At 46.8% G+C, this 17860-nt stretch overlaps 2 protein-coding genes and 1 pseudogene across 2 annotated transcripts; 2 read left to right on the top strand and 1 right to left on the bottom strand.

The window, feature by feature from the left end:
• The first annotated feature begins 237 nt into the window (after positions 1-237).
• Positions 238-5586, top strand: LOC136455889 (syntaxin-23-like). The gene is made up of 7 exons (XM_066455599.1): positions 238-763; positions 1351-1444; positions 2631-2770; positions 4205-4279; positions 4523-4680; positions 4781-4882; positions 4991-5586. The coding sequence occupies exons 1-7, from the start codon at positions 543-545 to the stop codon at positions 5146-5148; spliced, it is 948 nt and encodes a 315-aa protein (XP_066311696.1). The 5' UTR covers positions 238-542; the 3' UTR covers positions 5149-5586.
• Positions 5587-7589: 2003 nt separating this feature from the next.
• LOC136460447 (tyrosine decarboxylase 1-like) lies at positions 7590-9246 on the bottom strand (annotated as a pseudogene).
• Positions 9247-13825: 4579 nt separating this feature from the next.
• On the top strand, positions 13826-15604 carry LOC136458011 (uncharacterized). The gene has a single exon (XM_066458018.1). It carries the CDS (start codon positions 13880-13882, stop codon positions 14474-14476), a length of 597 nt encoding a protein of 198 aa, XP_066314115.1. The 5' UTR covers positions 13826-13879; the 3' UTR covers positions 14477-15604.
• The last annotated feature ends 2256 nt before the right edge of the window (positions 15605-17860 follow it).

Here is a 17860-nt window from a genome sequence, read left to right as displayed (position 1 = left end):
TAGTAGTAGATTAGTCCTGATACCGTAGCCTAATTAACTGGCCGTCAATCCAGAGGCGACCCACAACTGTCCTGCCTGCCACAGCCGCCGGCGCGCGTGACCCACGAGGGCCAATTCCAGCCAGCAGCCAAGGTGTACGCGATCCAGCGGGAGCCCGACCCGGCGGGCAAGGCAACGCTGGCTCGTGGCTTGGCCTGTTGGCCCCGACCCGAAGCCAACAGCATAATTACGCCGCGAGGCTTATTGCTCGCCGCGAGCGAATTCCGGAATCCCCAATCAATCCGACGCCACACGAAACGAAACACAGGACAAGAGAGAGAGAAGGCCGAAGGACGACGCGACGCGGTCCCCCGATTCCAAACTCCCCAAATCCGAATTCACCCCTCTCGCGGCCGGCCGAGCGAGCGAGCGAGAGACCCCGATTCGGATCCCATCTCCTGCTCGGAGGAGGGAGCCTCGATTCGAGCGGCGGGGGCGGCGACGATTCGACCGGGTCGGTGGTAGCCAGCCAGGCAGAGAGGCAGGGGAAGGAGAAGGAGAGGATGAGCTTCCAGGACCTGGAGGCGGGCCACGTCCGCGGGGCGCCGCTCGGCGGCGGCCGGAGGAACGGCCGGGGCGCCGCGGGGGCGGGCGTAGCCGGCGCTGGCGCGTCGCAGGCCGTCGCGTCGGGCGTCTTCCAGATCAACACCGCGGTCGCCACGTTCCAGCGCCTCGTCAACACGCTCGGCACGCCCAAGGACACCCCCGACCTCCGCGACAGGATGTGCGTCCGCCGCCCCCGCCTACCTGCGTTACCTTACCCCCAATCTGTTTTGATTGCCTTGCTTTAACCCCCATCTGTTTTGATTTCGCGGACTCGGTCCACTCTGGTTTTGATCCGCCTGTAAAATTATTACGGCTTAGGTTTCATCGCTGCTGTGGATGCATCGATTCCTGTTGCAAGTGGTTGATACATCGATTACTGTTGCCAATGGTTGCTTGGGGCTTAATTTTCCCTCATTTTTCAGGGATTGCTTCCGTAACCCAATTTGCTAATTCCATACGTTATCGCTCCTGACTGATGATGCTTACTTTAGCTGATAGTCATCGGCCATTGAATTGAGTGAATCAAGCCATATGACCTACATGGATTCATTTGGTCATCTGAATCAATTCTTATGCTGTCCTTGCTCATTTTGTGTTATATTTTGAAATTAAATGAATTAATAGTAACTCTAATGATGCCCAACTATAGGCTAGCAAGTTCCAATCATCTTGATGTGTCTACTACTAACTATCACTTGCTTTTGATAGCAAGTTCCAATCATCTTGATGTGTCTACTACTAACTATCACTTGCTTTTGATTGCAGACATAAAACACGGCAACACATAACACAACTAGTGAAGGATACATCAGACAAGCTTAAACAAGCTAGCGAGGCGGATCATCGCGTTGAAGTCAGCGTATGTGCCTATCTCGAATTCTCGATATAAATCTATGAGTATTCTTAATGAAATTTCCCTGTGCCATTTTATTCATTTTAAGTATAAATTTTTTGTTTTCTTTGATGGTACAAAGCATTACCTCATTCCTTTTTCCTCCTACTACACCAAGATATGATGAAATTTGGAACCATGCTCTGTTCACACCCTTACTTTTGTTGTTTCATAATTTAGCATTGGTGTTGGTTCTGGTTTGGGATTAACTGAGCAAATATGTTACTTCCTCCATTCCAAATTACAAGTCATTCCAACTTCTTTGGAGAGTCAAAGCATCTAAAGTTTGACCAAAATTATAGAAAGAACTACAAAGATTTATGACGTCAAGTAGGTATACTATGAAAATATAATTAATGAAGAATCTAATGATACTTATTTAGTATCATAAACGTCAAGTAGGTATACTATGAAAATATAATTAATGAAGAATCTAATGATACTTATTTAGTATCATAAATGTTACTCCCTCTGTTCCAAATTATAAGTTGCTTTGACTTTTTGGTCCATCCATTTTGTTATGTATCTAGACATTATTTATCTAGATGCATGCAAAATAGATGTACCAAAGAAGTCAAAGCGACTTATAATTTGGAACGGAGAGAGTATTATTTTATTATATAAATTTGGTCAAACTTGAGATGCTTTGACTCTCCAAGAAAGTTGGAATGACTTATAATTTGGGATGGATGGAGTATCTTATTTTGCAATACATTTGCTGCTGTGCCTTGAACCAGAACCTGCAGCATAGATATTTATCCTCTGTTCTAATTACAGAAGACGGGAGTTATTGAACGGACACAACTCATGCATTCTGATTGGAGGATCAAACCTAATGCGCTGTGTTTTGTTTTGTACATATTTTAGTTTTGCATAAAGTAATAGGAACTTTTGATGTAAGTAGGTAACTGTAGAAATTCTTTCATTGTTACAGCATACTTCTCTTCTGGCATGGTGGCATTCCCTGTGACAAAAAAATCGTAGCAGGATTTGAAATTATCACAATGCATTTAAGACAAATCTCGTCTCAGCTGCATATATTTTTTTGCCCATGCCTATTCCTCTATTATCTGGGGAATTTTGTTTTTCCATGTGGATGACAGTTGGTCTTTTCTTTTTACAATTGTAGTCATGATCTCATATTGACTTGCAGGCTACCAAGAAGATTGCTGATGCAAAGCTAGCTAAAGATTTCCAAGCAGTCCTAAAAGAATTCCAGAAAGCTCAGCGATTAGCAGTAGAGAGAGAAGCTGCATATGCACCTTTTATTTCTCAAGCTGGCCTGCCACAGAGGTAATTGGCTGGCAGATATTTTTCTTCCATATGTTTTTTTTTTTGCATTTCTACAAGGATTTTTCTTCCAAACAAAATAAATTCGTATACATTTTTTTGGTACTATTCATTTCTTGCCTTCTTGGTAGTCCTTGATAGGACATGGAGCATTGCGTAGGTTGTAGCAGTGTGTGACTGGTGGCCAGGGCTTGAATGCCTGGTGTCAAGGAGCCGTGATGTGTGCGGCAGAGAGCGAGAGCAAGAGTGGAGAAGCAAGAAGCGGAGAGATAACTCAATCTCCTGCTTAATCTGGATGATCAATGTTCTGGCTTTATAGCCAATCCTAAGAACTTATCTAACCAAAAATCCAATACAAAAGACAACAAACCAAATTAACAAACTGAACTTATTTGAAGTTCAAACAATGTGGATGACTTGGCATGCTGTGTTCTTCCATGCCTGCGCCGTAAGCCATGGCTGCAATTGTTGCAGTGCTGGTAGACGTTCCTGACCATAACAGTCCTGTAATGGTACAATGTCTGAAAATTTATTATTAATACAAGTGCAATGAATAAACTCATAAAAGATTTTGCCAGCCAGTTGCCAAGTGCAATAAGATGGCCGTCAACATCACAAAGATACATCTCAGGAATTGAGTTAGCTGCACTCTGTGTGAAATAAAAACTTGTAATAAACCAAACTTGACACCCTTTCAGGACCTTCTGATTTTTTCCAACCATCAGTATCTTATTACATTTTATGTTTGTTTGATTTCATCAATCCTTGCATACCTACACACTACGACATTATATTTCTGCTGCATTATAATTTGCAGCATGAAGTTATCAACTATTCAAAGCTAATCTAACCCTGCCATGATGCTAAATATCAGAGATATGTTATGTTCTGAGATGTGCCCTCAAACTGAATCATTTTTGCTCGATATGTTCCATTTGTGTATTATTTGTCCTCTTGCTAAAATAAATTTGGTTCACTACCACATTTTGCCAGAAAAAAATTAAGCACGTTGAACCAAGCACTAGCATTTAGTTCATGACTGCTGCTGTGGCTTGCTAGCCCCTGGCCCAGTTGTCAGACTCGTGTTCTATACTTCTATTTTGAACACTTGTGTTGCAAGAAGAGAGGGAAAGTGTGATAGTCTTGATTTCACATGATAAAATATTTCCTCTACCTTAGTCTATTTTAGTGATGTTTGCTCTTCAATAGAAACAGTAAAGCATGATCTTCAGACATTTTTTGCCTTCATGCTTCTATACCACATTTTATAATTGTTTCCCTTCTGTAATTCATTAATAATTTAATGATTTTTTAGAATGCTTCTTTTCTTCTCACTTCCCTCGTTTTAAATCTGTTAATAGTAATGTTACTAAAACTGTTCAGTGTATTGCCACAATATGCCTAAGTGCCTAACCTTGGAGTTCACATTCTTTGCAGCTACAACTCAAGTGAAGTGAATAATGGCGCTGATAAGTTGGCAGAGCAGCGCACGCAGCTTCTAGAATCTAGAAGGTAAATTGATTCTGTCTGTTGTGTTATGTGAAACTACTTGTTCTATATAGATTTGTTTGCTATGTATTCAGGTTTTAATTTGGAGACCCATATGCCTTCCTTGATTTTTAACGTTGCTTGGACAATACATATCGCCCTTTGTTTGCATGTCAAGAATGAGACCTTTTTCCTACTTATACTGTTATACAGGTCAATTTTCTGAATATCTCAAGGTGCTAATTTCAAACTTTTGATTTACCATAGGCAGGAGTTGGTCTTCTTGGATAATGAAATTGTGTTCAATGAGGCCATCATTGAGGAGAGGGATCAGGGAATACAAGAGATTCAGCACCAAATCACTGAAGTAAACGAAATCTTCAAAGATCTTGCTGTGCTAGTCCATGATCAAGGAGCAATGATAGGTATGTGACCTTTCTGGCAAATTGGATCTACATTTCGGTACGTTCAAGCATAGGCCTGCCCGCTTCCCCATCTAATTGTGTTTCTCCTTTTGTGAACCAGATGACATTGACTCCCATATAGAGAATGCCGTTGTAGCGACTTCACAGGCTAAAGGCCAGCTTTCAAAAGCTGTTAAAAACTCAGAAGTCGAACTCTTCGCTGGTAATTTCACGAGCTCTTTTACACTTCGTTAGTATCCTAGATCCATTTTTAGGAACACCATCCTCCGTCATCGCTGTTCAGATTTAGTGACCAATTTTCTTTCTGCAGATATGCTTGTTGCTGGTTATTTTCGGAGTGGTCCTGCTCATAGTGATAATAGTACTTGCTGCCTAAAAGCTTGGAAGGCAGCTGAGGTTCCAAAATCTGATCGAGCTTATCGTGACAAATTCCTTCATAAGTTATTTTTGCTGTGTAGCCAGGAATGAATCCTGGTATCCGCCCGGAGGTATCCAGGCGGTGATTGGCGCTCTGCCTGTGGTATGGTGGTGTGTGTATGATGATGTATCTGGAATGCATGGGTGGTTTTACATAAAAGTATTACTCTTTCCTGCCAGTGTAGTGCCCATAGTTTAAAAGGCGGTTAGGCGTCCAGGCGAGTGCTTGGTACGCCTGGACGCCTAGGCGGCGCCTAGGCGACGCCTTGGCCACAAGGCGCCACTGTTTCCCAGGCGAGCTGGGTACGCCTGGACGCTAGGCGACGCCTTGAAAACTATGGTAGTGCCTCTTGTCTCATTTGCACGCTTTGTTTATATATAGTAATGTATGAGTGCGTGCTGTAGAACAAGGTTGGATTATCTGTGGTATGAAGTTTCTCGATTCCATCAGAAACACTTGCTATATGTCAACTTCGTTTACCCTTTTCCTCTCGGGCTACATGATATTAGTTGGTATTGGTATCCACCAGGTCCATCACTGTTATCTGCTTGCTTATTATGTGGTCTCATAGTTTTCTGCTTACTGAAGGTAAAGGTTGGTTCATGAGAGGATAAAATGGTGTTATTATAATCTAATGTATTTATAATTATCGAAGAGGGAAACATGAACTATTAAATCCTACTATGATTTCTGGGAAAACTAGCAGTCCGTGGGTATAATCATGGTACAAGAAGGTATTAGCAAGTTTGGATTGCATTGGCCGGTCTGGTAACCTGTTTGCAGAAAGTTTGGATTGGTTGGGCCGGTCTGGTAACCTGTTTGCTGTTGTGGTGTGGTGGACATGGTGAAAATCACCGTGGGCGGCTGGGCGCAGAACTGACGGGCGTCGGATATGCCGTCGGATATGATTTGACGAAGAACATAAGAGCCGGTGTGGTGAGCATGGCAAAGCCACCGTGGGCGGGTGTCGGATTTGGTTGGGTTTGATCAGGACGAAGAACATAAGTCTCGAGATCTCGCTTGCTTGATGGTTCCCCAAGAGGGTCAAGCTCATCCTTGTCCAAGCCCGTCTAGACCACCAAGATATATTCATATTATTAAGATTTGTATACCATACCATAGTGTTGCTGCCATGAGACAACCAATATATTCAAAGGCTTATGTACCATATCATAGAGCGTATATATAGTTGCCGTCGCAACATTTAGGCATTTAGGCCTAGACAGGAGTAGTTACAATGGCACTATCTTATTTGATAGTTAGGACTAGTTTGTCAGGGCTTCGGTTCTTTATAAAAGGGTTTCGTAACACAAACCAGCGGTGAAAATGGGTCGACCATCATGTTACGAACCGGCGGTGATAATCGGCAAACTAGCGGTGATAATCGCCCCAACCGACAATTTTCCAAGGAGAGTCGGCTATCCCAATCTTGAAGGTTGGCTAAGCCTACCTTTTCAGCCTCAGCCCACTACTTCGGTAACAACGATCATAACTCTTAGCTCCGAACTTTGATTTTGATGATCTTTGATATTTTGGAAAGCTATTGAAGATCTCTACAGCTTTGAACTGATATCATATCAATTTGAGCAAATCCAAAAATCATGAGAGAAGACCAATTCATTCATCTCTTTATCTCGATCAGCTTCAATTTCGTTTGTGTCTTCGCATCCGGGCTTCTACTTCTGGTGTCTTAGACTTCTAGCATGTTTTGCAGGTCTTCAACATGGCTTATAATGTCTTGCTTGAGGTGTTGATCACTTCAATTTTCATGTTGCCTAAGTCCAAGTCAACCTTGCATCTATTTAAACTTAACCTTTTATACTAGAAAATGTTGTTAATCCAAATGGTCATGTTGTTCACCAAACACCAAAATCCAACTTAATGGATCACAGACCCATTTTCCATACAATCTCCCATATTTTGGTGATATAATTGCTGACAACATGACCAAAACAAGCAAATAATAAATATCACATATAAAAATTTAAGTACAACCTATCTACTTGTTTGGATGCACTGCAAGAGCAATATCATATGGTGCTAACTGAAATATGCAATATACTACATGTGTATTACTATTACCGTTTGTAATATGTCCACTTATGTGATATTATGGGTTTAAGCCCCCTAATTCCATAATCCACTTCCTCCCTCTCTGGACTGATTCAAACAATCTTCGGTACCACCATTGACCCAATGGAAACAAGTCCAACCACAAGACTGATCAAAATTAGAAAGAGGAGTACTCAGTCAAGATCGGTAATTTAGTTTCATATTTTTCACTTATATAAACATTGATTAAAAGCATTCCACTTTGGCACACAATAATCGTCGAAATTTATTAAACACATCACACTTTGATTAAACAAAATAATCGTCGAAACTTTGACAGAAGAAAATGCATAGCCTACCCGAGATAGTACGAGTTGGAAACAAACATTAGAAGAATATCGTGCAAGTGAGCATGCTTATGCAAAGCTCCGTGCTCTCGCTACGATGCAAAGCTCCCGTTAGGCTTCACATAGTGCTGTAGAACCTCAGCAGCCTTGCCCTGCAGCAGGTCCCACACCTCCATGACGTGCTGCAGCTCCGTCGAGGCACCGCCGACAGCTAGCCGGATCACGAACTTGCCGCCCACCACGAAGTGCGTCATGAACGCCCGCCCGCTCGCGTTCACCGCCGCGAGGAGATTCCGGTTCACGTGGTTAGTGGCGTCGTCGTCCCGGCCGGACCGCGGTGCGAGGCGGAAGCATACCAGGGAGAACCTCCTCGGGACCACCACCTCGAAGCGCTCGTCGGCCGCCACCCTCTGCTCGAACCACTTGGCTGCTGCGACGTGCCGGCAGATGTGCGCGCGCATGCCAGCCGCACCGTACCGCCGCAGTATGACCCAGAGCTTGATGGCACGGAACCGGCGCGTCATGGAGATCTGCCAGTCCTTGTAGTCTATGGCGGGCCGGCTCCTTTCCTGCGCCGTCGTCGTCCGCGCCGACATTCTTGAGGTACTCCGGGTCGGTGGACAGCGCGGAGGTTAGGTCACGGGGTCTTGCCACCCACAGGCAGCAGCAGTCCATGTTGGTAAGGAACCACTTGTGCGGGTTCATGCTCACCGAGTCGGCGAGCTCCGCGCCGTCGAGGTAGTCCTGGAACTCCGGGCAGATGGCGGCGCTGCCGGCGTACGCTGCGTCGAGGTGCACCCACATGCCGTGGCGGCGCGCCTCCTCCCCGAGCTCGCGAACGTGGTCGACGGCGCCGAGCCCCGTCGTGCCCACCGTGGCACAGAGGTACAGCGGCACCAGCCCGAGGCCGACGTCGTGGTCGACGGCCGCGCGGACGGCTTCCGCGGTGAGACCGTACCCGGCGGAAGCCGCCGAAGTCCTGATGACGCGGAAGTTGGAGGGCGGGATCCCGACGAGCCGGGCGCCCTTCTGGAACGTGGCGTGCGTCTGGTCGGAGGCGTAGACCACCAGCCTGGCGATGGCCTCGTGCCCGCCGAGCCTACCCAGCGCGCGGTCCCCGCGCGGCGGCGAGCGTGCACACCACGGCCTCGCACGTGCTCCCCTGCAGCACGCCCCCGCCGCCGCTGGAGAAGAGGAACCGGCGCGGGGAGGCCGAACAGCCGCGCCATCCAGTCCACGACGACGCTCTCGAGCTCCGCGGCGGCCGGCGACGCGGCCCACACGAAGGGCACGACGTTGAGGCCCACCGACAGCATCTCCCCGGCCAGCCCAGCGGAGCTGGCGTTCATCGGGAAGAAGGCGAAGAAGCGGGGGCTCTGCCAGTGGGTGAGCCCCGGCAGGATGTCCCGCCTCACGTCCTCCAGTATGTGCTCCATCGGCTCGCCGTGCTCTGGCGCGGCCTCTGGGAGCAGCTTGCGGACCCGGCCTGGCTCCAGGTCCGCCGCCCTCACCGGGTACTTGTCCACGTCGCGGTAGTACTCGGCGAGGAATTCTAGAATGGCCTGCGAGTCGCCGGCGATGGCATGGGGGTCCAGTGGCTTCATTGGCGCGTACAGTGGCAAGCTACTCATCGCCGCGACGACAAGTTAATCTAGCAGAAGCTTCCGGTGCCGGGAGAAGATGTATTCGGGAGTGTTTGTGTCGGCTTCAGTTGTGCATGCAGTGGCTTATATATAGTGCGAACACGCAGGCTATACGCGCTAGAACAAAACGTTCATGATTTGGCAAGCACGCTTCGGGCCGTTTGGTAGGGCTCCGGCTTCCGTCAAAACTTCTGTTGTGACTTCACCTGTAGCAGCTCAGGCAGTTGAAGCAGGTTTTGTAGACCGTTTGATATATAAAACAACTTATTCTGATAGTTCAAAAAGATACTATGTCCATTATACCTTTATTTTTTTTTCTTTTCATTTCTTTATTTTTTTCTGTCCCTCCAATATGTTCTCTTATCCATGTCCCCAATCAGTCAACCATACCCATGACTTTATCAAAAAGAAAGAAAGAAAAGAAAAGAAACCACGACGGCCTTTGGATTCCTCGCGTCTGCATCCCGAAGCTCGATGTTGGGGCCCTCCTCATTGGCATGGCCACGCGCGGCCCACACTCCGCCACCGCCCTTCCTCCATCCCCGGCGGCGCGGCCCCGCCCTCCTCGCCGGCACGGTTGTGTGGTCCACGCTCTGCCGCCCACCGCCCTTCCTCCTCCTCCTCCTCCTCTGTCGCACGCCAGGGACATCCATGTTGGAGTGCTAGCACGCCCCGGAGCTCCGACGAGCCACGCCAGGACGCCCGCCCTCCCTCCCCGCGTCGGTGCCACACCTCCGCCCCGCCCTCTCCAACGTACTCCCTCCGTCCCAAAATATCTGTCGCTTTCGCTTCCCGAGAAACAACTTTGATAAAATATATATTACAAAAATATTAATATTTATGTTACATAATTAGTATCATTAGAAAGATATTTGAATCTAGTTTTTTAATAAATTTATTTGGAGATACAAATGTTGTACGTATTTTCTACAAATCGAGTCAAACTTGTAGCACGGAAACCGAAAACGACAGATAATATGGGACAAAAGGAGTATGTGGCTACTGGTAAAAGAAGAAGGGCACCCACGTCCAATCTACATGGGGGCCTGCGCGCGTTAGCATGAGCCAGGTGAAGCTAGTATTTTTGGCTCCGTGCGCAAGAAGGGTACTATGAGAGCGCGTTTCCCATGTTTCCTCGAGAAGAGAACTTTGTCGGTTGACCGTTTAGTTGGGCCTTGTTTATATTGCAAGTTTTTTCACTCTCTCTCTATTACATTCAATCTTTGGACACATGCATAGAGTATTAAATGTAGATAAAAAAATAACTAATTACACAGTTTGATTGTAAATTACGAGACGAATCTTTTGAGCCTAGTTAAGCCATAATTGGACAATAATTGTTAAATACAAACGAAAGTGATACAGTGCCTAATACTGATTCCTAACCCCAATCTAAACAAGGCCTTGGTGAAGATCGGACAGGGCCACGAGGGGATGGACCCATCGATACCCGATATGTGGATCTGAAACTGGTACCATTAACCTCCCTGTACCTGCAGTTAATGCAGTGGTTAGTCTCCCTGCTCATCACCAGTCATCAGGTCTCACGGCGTGCGCAAGCGCAACAGACCAACGGTGCACACCGCACCTTAAGCTCTCGTGAGCATGTCTGTTTGGAGGAATTCTGGAGAAAATTTGGATGGATTAGAGAAATACTGAACGAATTTATGAAAAAAAACACTGTTTTGAATAAAAAAGAAGTGGATTCAACCGGATTTAAGGACACGTGAACGGGTTAGTCCGACGTGTTCCCATGTACTACTAGTTGTTTTGAGCTGCCACAAGTGTCGTCTGTAATGACTAGAGGAAGACGTACCACGAGATAGGAGGTTTGAAATTGTTTATTGTCATTGCAGTCCATCATTCAACTACCCAGTCAGAACGAAAGAGATCTGAATTAAAAGCTAGTATATGATAAATAACTTTTCTACTTCACCGGCACCGGCGTATGGTTGTATAAGTGCTGTTATATTTGTTCATTTTTCAATAAACGGTATTATGGCAGTATAAGTGCTTCTTGTAAACTGTTTATTTTTCTTCTGATTCATAACAAACACACAGTTGAGGTCTCCCCTCCTGTTTTTCTTAAAAAAAAGAATTTTAGCCGCCTCAGTTACATTTCCAGGCTCGATCTTGGTATACACCAACTGTTTTTAAGGTACTGTAGCTTTCTCTATTCTCAGTTTTGTTGAACAAGTTTTTTTTCTCTTCCTAAAATGCATATTTATGTTCAATGTCTTGTTCACCATATTAAATCAAGGCTTGGATGAAGCTAGTCTCTAATACCACTGGTTACACGTACAATTTCAATTTTGGAGTGTAAGGTTTTATAAAGCTAAATTAAATATATTAAACAAGTACGACTAGGGCGCCTGCAGTATTAAGAACATGTTCGCTGGTTGATTTCTAAGCTGATAAGCCCGGTTAATATTAGTTTATTGTAAAAGAAAAATACTATTGCCTAGCTAATAAGCCCTTACCAAGACAAATTGGCGAACATGCTGTAAATTGAACTGTGAAATCTACAAAGGCCGAACAAAACCAGAGTTTGATAGCCGTAGCAAGAGAAAAAATTCTCTCTATCCTCTCACGGCTAGGCGGAAAATTCGCTCCCCCCCCCCCCCCCCCCCCCCCCCCCCCCCCCCCCCCCCCCTCATCACGTACAAGATTGGTTATTTTATTGCTCTCGGCCCTACTCGTGAGTTTGATTTTTGATCTGGCAGGCAACAGTTCGAACATAGTGTTCATCGTTTGGTTGGACAAGCCCACCGTTCGATTTCAAACGACATTGGATCTGCTCTAAGAAAACAATCAAATGAATATCATGTATGCATTCTTTCATATATGCAGTCCACTATATTTTACTGATGAGTGCGAGGTTGGAACTTGGAAAATGAGCTCCTGCTAGTGACCCTGTCACTGTGGCTCACTGCCGTGTGTGGCATAGGCATTGTACTTTCGTCCTTGAAGTTTTAGAAGAAGACAGCCAACGGGCAAACTGAAGAACAGAACAAGTGAAATATATGACGATGCATTTGCCTGCAAAGGGTAGCACTCTTTTGAGACGGCCTGATGGGCTAGACACGAATGGCTGTCTTGTAATAATGCATTGAGTTTCAGGTAGCAAGTACCCCCTCCATCTTCAAATCAAATAAATTAATTTTTGGAGTTGTCTTAAGTCACAAAAATTGAGTCCGACCAAATTTGTATAAAAGAGCGCTAATTAATAGCTATGGCAAAATAAAAGAATACTAATATTCAAGAAATAAATTTTCATATATATGTTTGTTTGGTGCTGAGGTCGTATAGGGTGGCCAGATTGTTAAGCCGGTGAGTGGGACCAAGGAAATGGAGAGTTGGATGGCTCAACTCTACAGGCCCCGTGTTCTGTTCTGACGGGTTGTCTGATGTCCCTAACATGAAATGCCCACCGCGTAGCGACAAGCGTACAATATAATTACAATGTTTTATAAACAACACCCAAGTCATCCTTTTTATCATGTACTCCCTCTGTTCCAAATTATAAGACGTTTTGACTATTTTTTTAGATACGTTACTTTACTATGCATATAGACATAGTGTATATCTCAGTGCGTAGCAAAAATAATGAATTTAGAAAAGCCAAAACGTCTTATAATTTGGAATGAATTGAGTAGTATATAGTATGTAGTAATCCTTCATTAGTATAGAGTATCTGAGAAATACCTTGATAACAATCCATTGTATCAGTTGTATGTATTATTGCCTGTGTGACATGGTAAAAACTAGCCGGTTATTGTTGTATATGTGGCATCGTGCTTTTGAAGTCATTGTCTTTTTGAAATATTCTTTCATAGGGAGAAGACAGCTCTACGTGTCCTAGAAAATAATTGTAGTCAAGGAATGCAGTTCAAGTTGAACTAGTTCATATGATACAGAGCTATACAAACTCCAGGACTTTTCTTTCCCTTTTTGAAGAACAGGTTCTTATTAGTATTTAGGTCGAGTTTTATTCTGTGAAATTATTCCGTATTCTATAGCCTAACAATTTTATCAATGCAACCTAAAACAACCGAATGATACGTACCAGACGGCTGCCATAAACGCGTAAAGTTTTTTTTTATAACATAAACGCGTAAAGTTTTTTATTATTATATATAACATATAAACGCGTAAAGTTGAGGCGCTGCACAAGAACTTGTACAGCATCTACCTTAAACACTCCCTTTCAATCTTTTAGTATTAGGTTTCAATTGTTGGCCCCGTTCGCTGGTCTGAACTTTGACTGAAACTGGCTGAAAACACTGTTCCGGCTGAATTATTGTGAGAGAAAAACACTGTTCCGGCTAAAAAAATAAGCCGAACAAGCCAAATTTAAGACAAGCGAACGGGCCGTTATTACAGCATTCCTTTTGGATGGCAAAGTAGTACACTTCACGGAAACCAAGGAGCAAGAAGGCGATAGACATATGTGATCAAACAGAAGTGCCAACATTATTGACGAGGACTTTGCCTAGCTATTGACTCGAGACGGAGCAGAGCACCAGGTCAATCGACCATTGCCCTCGCAAGTTCAGTCGTGCTTCCCGCGTCCTTCAAGGAAACCACTCATGGGTATCATTACCAACAAGGGAAAGGACGCGTCTCCTCCTATGCCTATACTCCTATATAAATATGCGCAAAAGGTTCAAGAGATGCTCACCGTCGAGAGCTTGCGCTTTGGTCACGCACGCAAGACGAGCTACCTGCGAGCAGGATAGATGAACAGCGCCGGCAATGGTGAGGGTGAGCCCTCCCTAGTGCAAGAGGAAGGGCCGCCGCCGAATGCTGGCAATGGCGATGGCGGCGGCGGCGGCCTGCTCGCACACGCACCGAACTTCGGCGCGACTGAAGCGGACACGCTGCTGGTGGTGGCGACACTGATCACAGCGCTGACGTACCAGCTGGGCACCAACATCCCGGGCGGGTACTGGCAGGCCGACGACAAAGAGGGGCACGTGGCCGGGGACCCGATCATGCGGGACAAGCACCGGCGGCGGTACTGGCTGTTCATGGCGGCGAGCTGGGCGGGGTTCGGCACCTCGATGCTGCTCACGGTGGGGCTCATCACGGGGGTGCCCGCGCGGTCGCGCTTCGTGCAGTACGCGTTCCTGGTGGCCTACTCCAGCCTCGTGCTCACGTTCGTCACGTCGCAGCCGCGCACCTCGCTCACCATGGACCTCGTCATCTGGGCCGCCGTCATGGCCGTGCTCGCCGTCGCCACCAAGTACCTGCGCCTCGACAGGCTCCCCAGATGGGCGCGCTCCCTGTGCCCTGCTCCTCCTCTGGCCTCGTGCTGCTGCTCACGTTCGTCGTGACGCCGCTCGCCCGTGGACCTCGTCAACGTCATCTGGTTCACCGTCATGGCCATGGTTGCCATCGTCACCAAGTACCACCACATCGTCAAGCTTCCCGGCCGTGCAGACCGCTTATCTTCAGTACCAGTTTGATAGTAGTAACAGTGTGATTTTTTTAGGAACAATATTTTTTTTTGCCTAATGTGCTGTTTGGTGGCTGTTGTTCTTGTTCTCTGCTACCGTGTGCTCAATGGTTAATTTAAAACCGGCTTGATCCGTTTCTTTTTTTATCCGGAACAGTGTTTTCTTCTCACAAATTCCTCCAGATTCCTCCAAATTCCTCCGAGCGAATGGGGGTATTGATAATGTCTTGCTGTTCACTAGGTGCTGTTCTTGTTCTCTTGTACACTCAAGAAGTCAAGAGAGGCTTCTTGGGCTGAAATTCTTATTGAAAAATATATCTAGAGGATTTCCCCTTACCAGCCAGAAGAAATGCATATTGACCTGCACCCTGCCACTCTTCATGTTCGCCATGCATTTTGTGTTAGCATAGCAGCAAAGCCATCATGCTTGTAAAACGACGAAAACAAACTAGAGTGGGAACCAGTTGCAGCTCTCCAGACTCCAGCTTCACCCAGTCCACAGTGTAACACTTCGGATGACATATTGGAGCGAGCAAAACTACCCAGCGACCGGCCCCGGAGTCCCATTGGCACTGTCCACGGCAGTGCACTCGATGTCATCGGGCGTCCAAAGTCAATGGCGCCCGCGTCGGCTCTCGGCTGCGTCGAGCACACGCCACACGGACAGGAAGGCCCACATCAAGGCATCGCTGGTGGACCGTGGCGACGGCGTCGAACTCGGCCGGCAGCTCGAGCACATTCAACATTCAAGCTGTGAAAGATGAGAATTTTTGGTCATGTGGGAAAATGGACGGCTCACGATGAGCGATCCAACGGCTAAAAAGGAGGCATCAAGAGGAATCAAATGGAGAGGAACCAAGGGCGTACTAAATGGTAGGACTATACGCACCAGGTGTGCAATAAAATTGGTGGGATTGTCACCTTAAAAAAAGTGGGATAATTCTATTTTTGAAAATTTTTAATGTAATTAAGGGTAGAATAGTAAATTTATACTAGTAAAATAATGTTTGAGTAGTATAGGAAAGATTGAAGTAGTATAGTCTGTCACATGTATTTCTCGGATTCTGACCACGCCAGCCCTGACCACTCTCTGTCTCTCTGTTCTTCCTTCTCTCGAGTCTCCGTGCTGCGGTGGCGCCGGTTGCGAGGGCGAGGGCTGAGGCAGGGCCGCGGCGGCCAGGGCACGCGATCCCTCCTCAGCATTCCCCGGCGAACGGCGGCACCACGTAGATCCGGCGATGGCAGTGGAGGAGGCGAGATCCACGCCCCGCGGCGTCCGCGCTCCCCTTCACGGTGGCAGTGGCCGTCCCCGTTGCTGGGAGGGTGTGGGCGGCGATGGCGCTCGCGGATGCTGCAGTCCGAGGTGGCGAATATGGCGGCGACCATGCCATCCTCGGCTCCCCTCCGCGTGCCGCTCCCCTTCTCGTGCTCCGCGCCCGCCTTGCCTGGCGTTGCCAGCCTGCTCGCAGCAGCCATGGCGGGGATCGACCTTAACGACCCCGCCTTCGTGCGGCGTGCTGCCTGCTGCCGCCTGCATTCGGCATGCCCGCGCTGCACCTACTTGGCGGTGCCAGTGTCAACCCTGGGCCGGGGGAGCTACCCACGGCGGCGCTCCAACGGGTGCTGGAGGCGCCGGGTGCGCACCAGGCGCCCGCCTGCTACGATGCGCTAAGGCGCACGCCTCGTCGAGCGCGTCGAATTCAGGGCCTGCTTCACGAGCGGTACGTGCTCGATATTTTGCCTCTACGGTGGTGTTGCCATTTCTTAGTGTCCATACTTGGATTTGTGTTTTCAGGCAATGACGTCAGAAATGCCTTGGTGGTAGTTCTTAACGTTTACAAAAAAGATCTACAAGCGCACGGAAATTACTGTCGTAGCATTTTACACGAAAGTATTAAGGGTATCGTTATTTATATTTTTCCAAAGAAAGGCATGGTATAAAAGACGGGTGTTGACACCCATTTTGGCTTGTCCAAAATATATGAAAATCTCTTATACCATATTAATAAATATAGATGGCCAGATTCCGTCTAAATGTTAAATACAAATAATAGCACACCTAGAAAGAAAATGAAACTAATGTATGTATATATATGAGGTTGGCTATGAAATATAGTGCATACAAATATGCACGATGAGCAAAGGTGTATACCTATATAGGGTTCTGAATTTTAAAGGGACGTTGACAGCATAATCTATCATATAAGTGACGTGGTGATTATTCAAAAGGAGAAAAAAAGATAATGACTTATGCAAATGTATATGCACGTACGGAACAAGTCGGATCACGGCGCTGCGGGAGTAAATAAGTATTATCACATTTCCTTAATTACTGCAAGTAAAAATAGAAAATCAATAATAAATAAATAGTAGACCGTCCAAACGCCAGGCAAGGAAGAAACTGCTGTGCGCGCTTAGCATATTCAAACATAGTCAAAGGATGACCACGTCTCCAAATCACTGCAGCGAGACCGAGTCATGCAACCTCCACGGACCGCGCGCTCTGTTGAAAAAATGGCGCCGCACCGGCACCGCTTGATCAAGGGACTAGCAAATTGGAAATCAAACTCAAGAGCGCCAAGTAGTCCTGGCAACCACTCCCGCCGCTTTAGACCTGGACGTGACTTCAAAGCAGAGAAACCTGCCTTGCCACTTGCTCTATAAATAGCAGGCTACTGCAAGAGTTCAGACCCCTCGCTCTCCGATCAGAAGTGCCGTCAGGCTGCCGCGCTGCTCATATACGCCGCTAGGCTGCCGCTCTCATCTTCCCAGCCACCACCTCCAAAGCTACTGTCGTGACAAGCGAAGCCACCGCCGGAGATCCAGAAGGTGCTCCTACAACAAGTTGCTGCGCGTCGTCCAGCAGGATCCGAAAGAAGGTGAGCGGCGCTTCATACGCAACGCTCCTTTCTAACCTTCTGTTCTTCATCTCCGATCAACAAGTCACCCATCGCCGGCACCATGATCAAGGCCCCATGCATAGCTTCACTCTCTTGAGTTAGTTGCCATGAGATGTTTCAAGGCCCCATGCCGGATTTGTCATACAAACCGGACAGGGAAGAGCATTGTTCTTGAGAACAAGAGCTAGTTCATCATCCTCTCCATGATCAAGGCCTCATATGTGGCTTCGCTCCCTCGAGCAAGTTCCCATGAGATGTTTCAAGGCCCCATGCCAGGATTTGTCGTACAAATCGGACAGGGAAGAGCATTGTTCCCAAGAACAAGAGCTAAGTCCACCAACATGCCAAAGATACTCCTCGCT

Source organism: Miscanthus floridulus, chromosome 6 (assembly GCF_019320115.1).
Source record: "Miscanthus floridulus cultivar M001 chromosome 6, ASM1932011v1, whole genome shotgun sequence".
Lineage (NCBI taxonomy): Eukaryota > Viridiplantae > Streptophyta > Magnoliopsida > Poales > Poaceae > Miscanthus > Miscanthus floridulus.
This window is presented reverse-complemented; position numbering and strand designations above follow the sequence as displayed.

Bases quoted from the DNA above. Each gene is read 5' to 3' on its own strand.
- LOC136455889 (XM_066455599.1), top strand. From the start codon at position 543: ATGAGCTTCCAGGACCTGGAGGCGGGCCACGTCCGCGGGGCGCCGCTC. The intron at 764-1,350 runs GTGCGTCCGCCG...TTTTGATTGCAG, and splicing joins CCCGACCTCCGCGACAGGAT to ACATAAAACACGGCAACACA. The intron at 2,771-4,204 runs GTAATTGGCTGG...CATTCTTTGCAG, and splicing joins CAAGCTGGCCTGCCACAGAG to CTACAACTCAAGTGAAGTGA.
- LOC136458011 (XM_066458018.1), top strand. From the start codon at position 13,880: ATGAACAGCGCCGGCAATGGTGAGGGTGAGCCCTCCCTAGTGCAAGAG.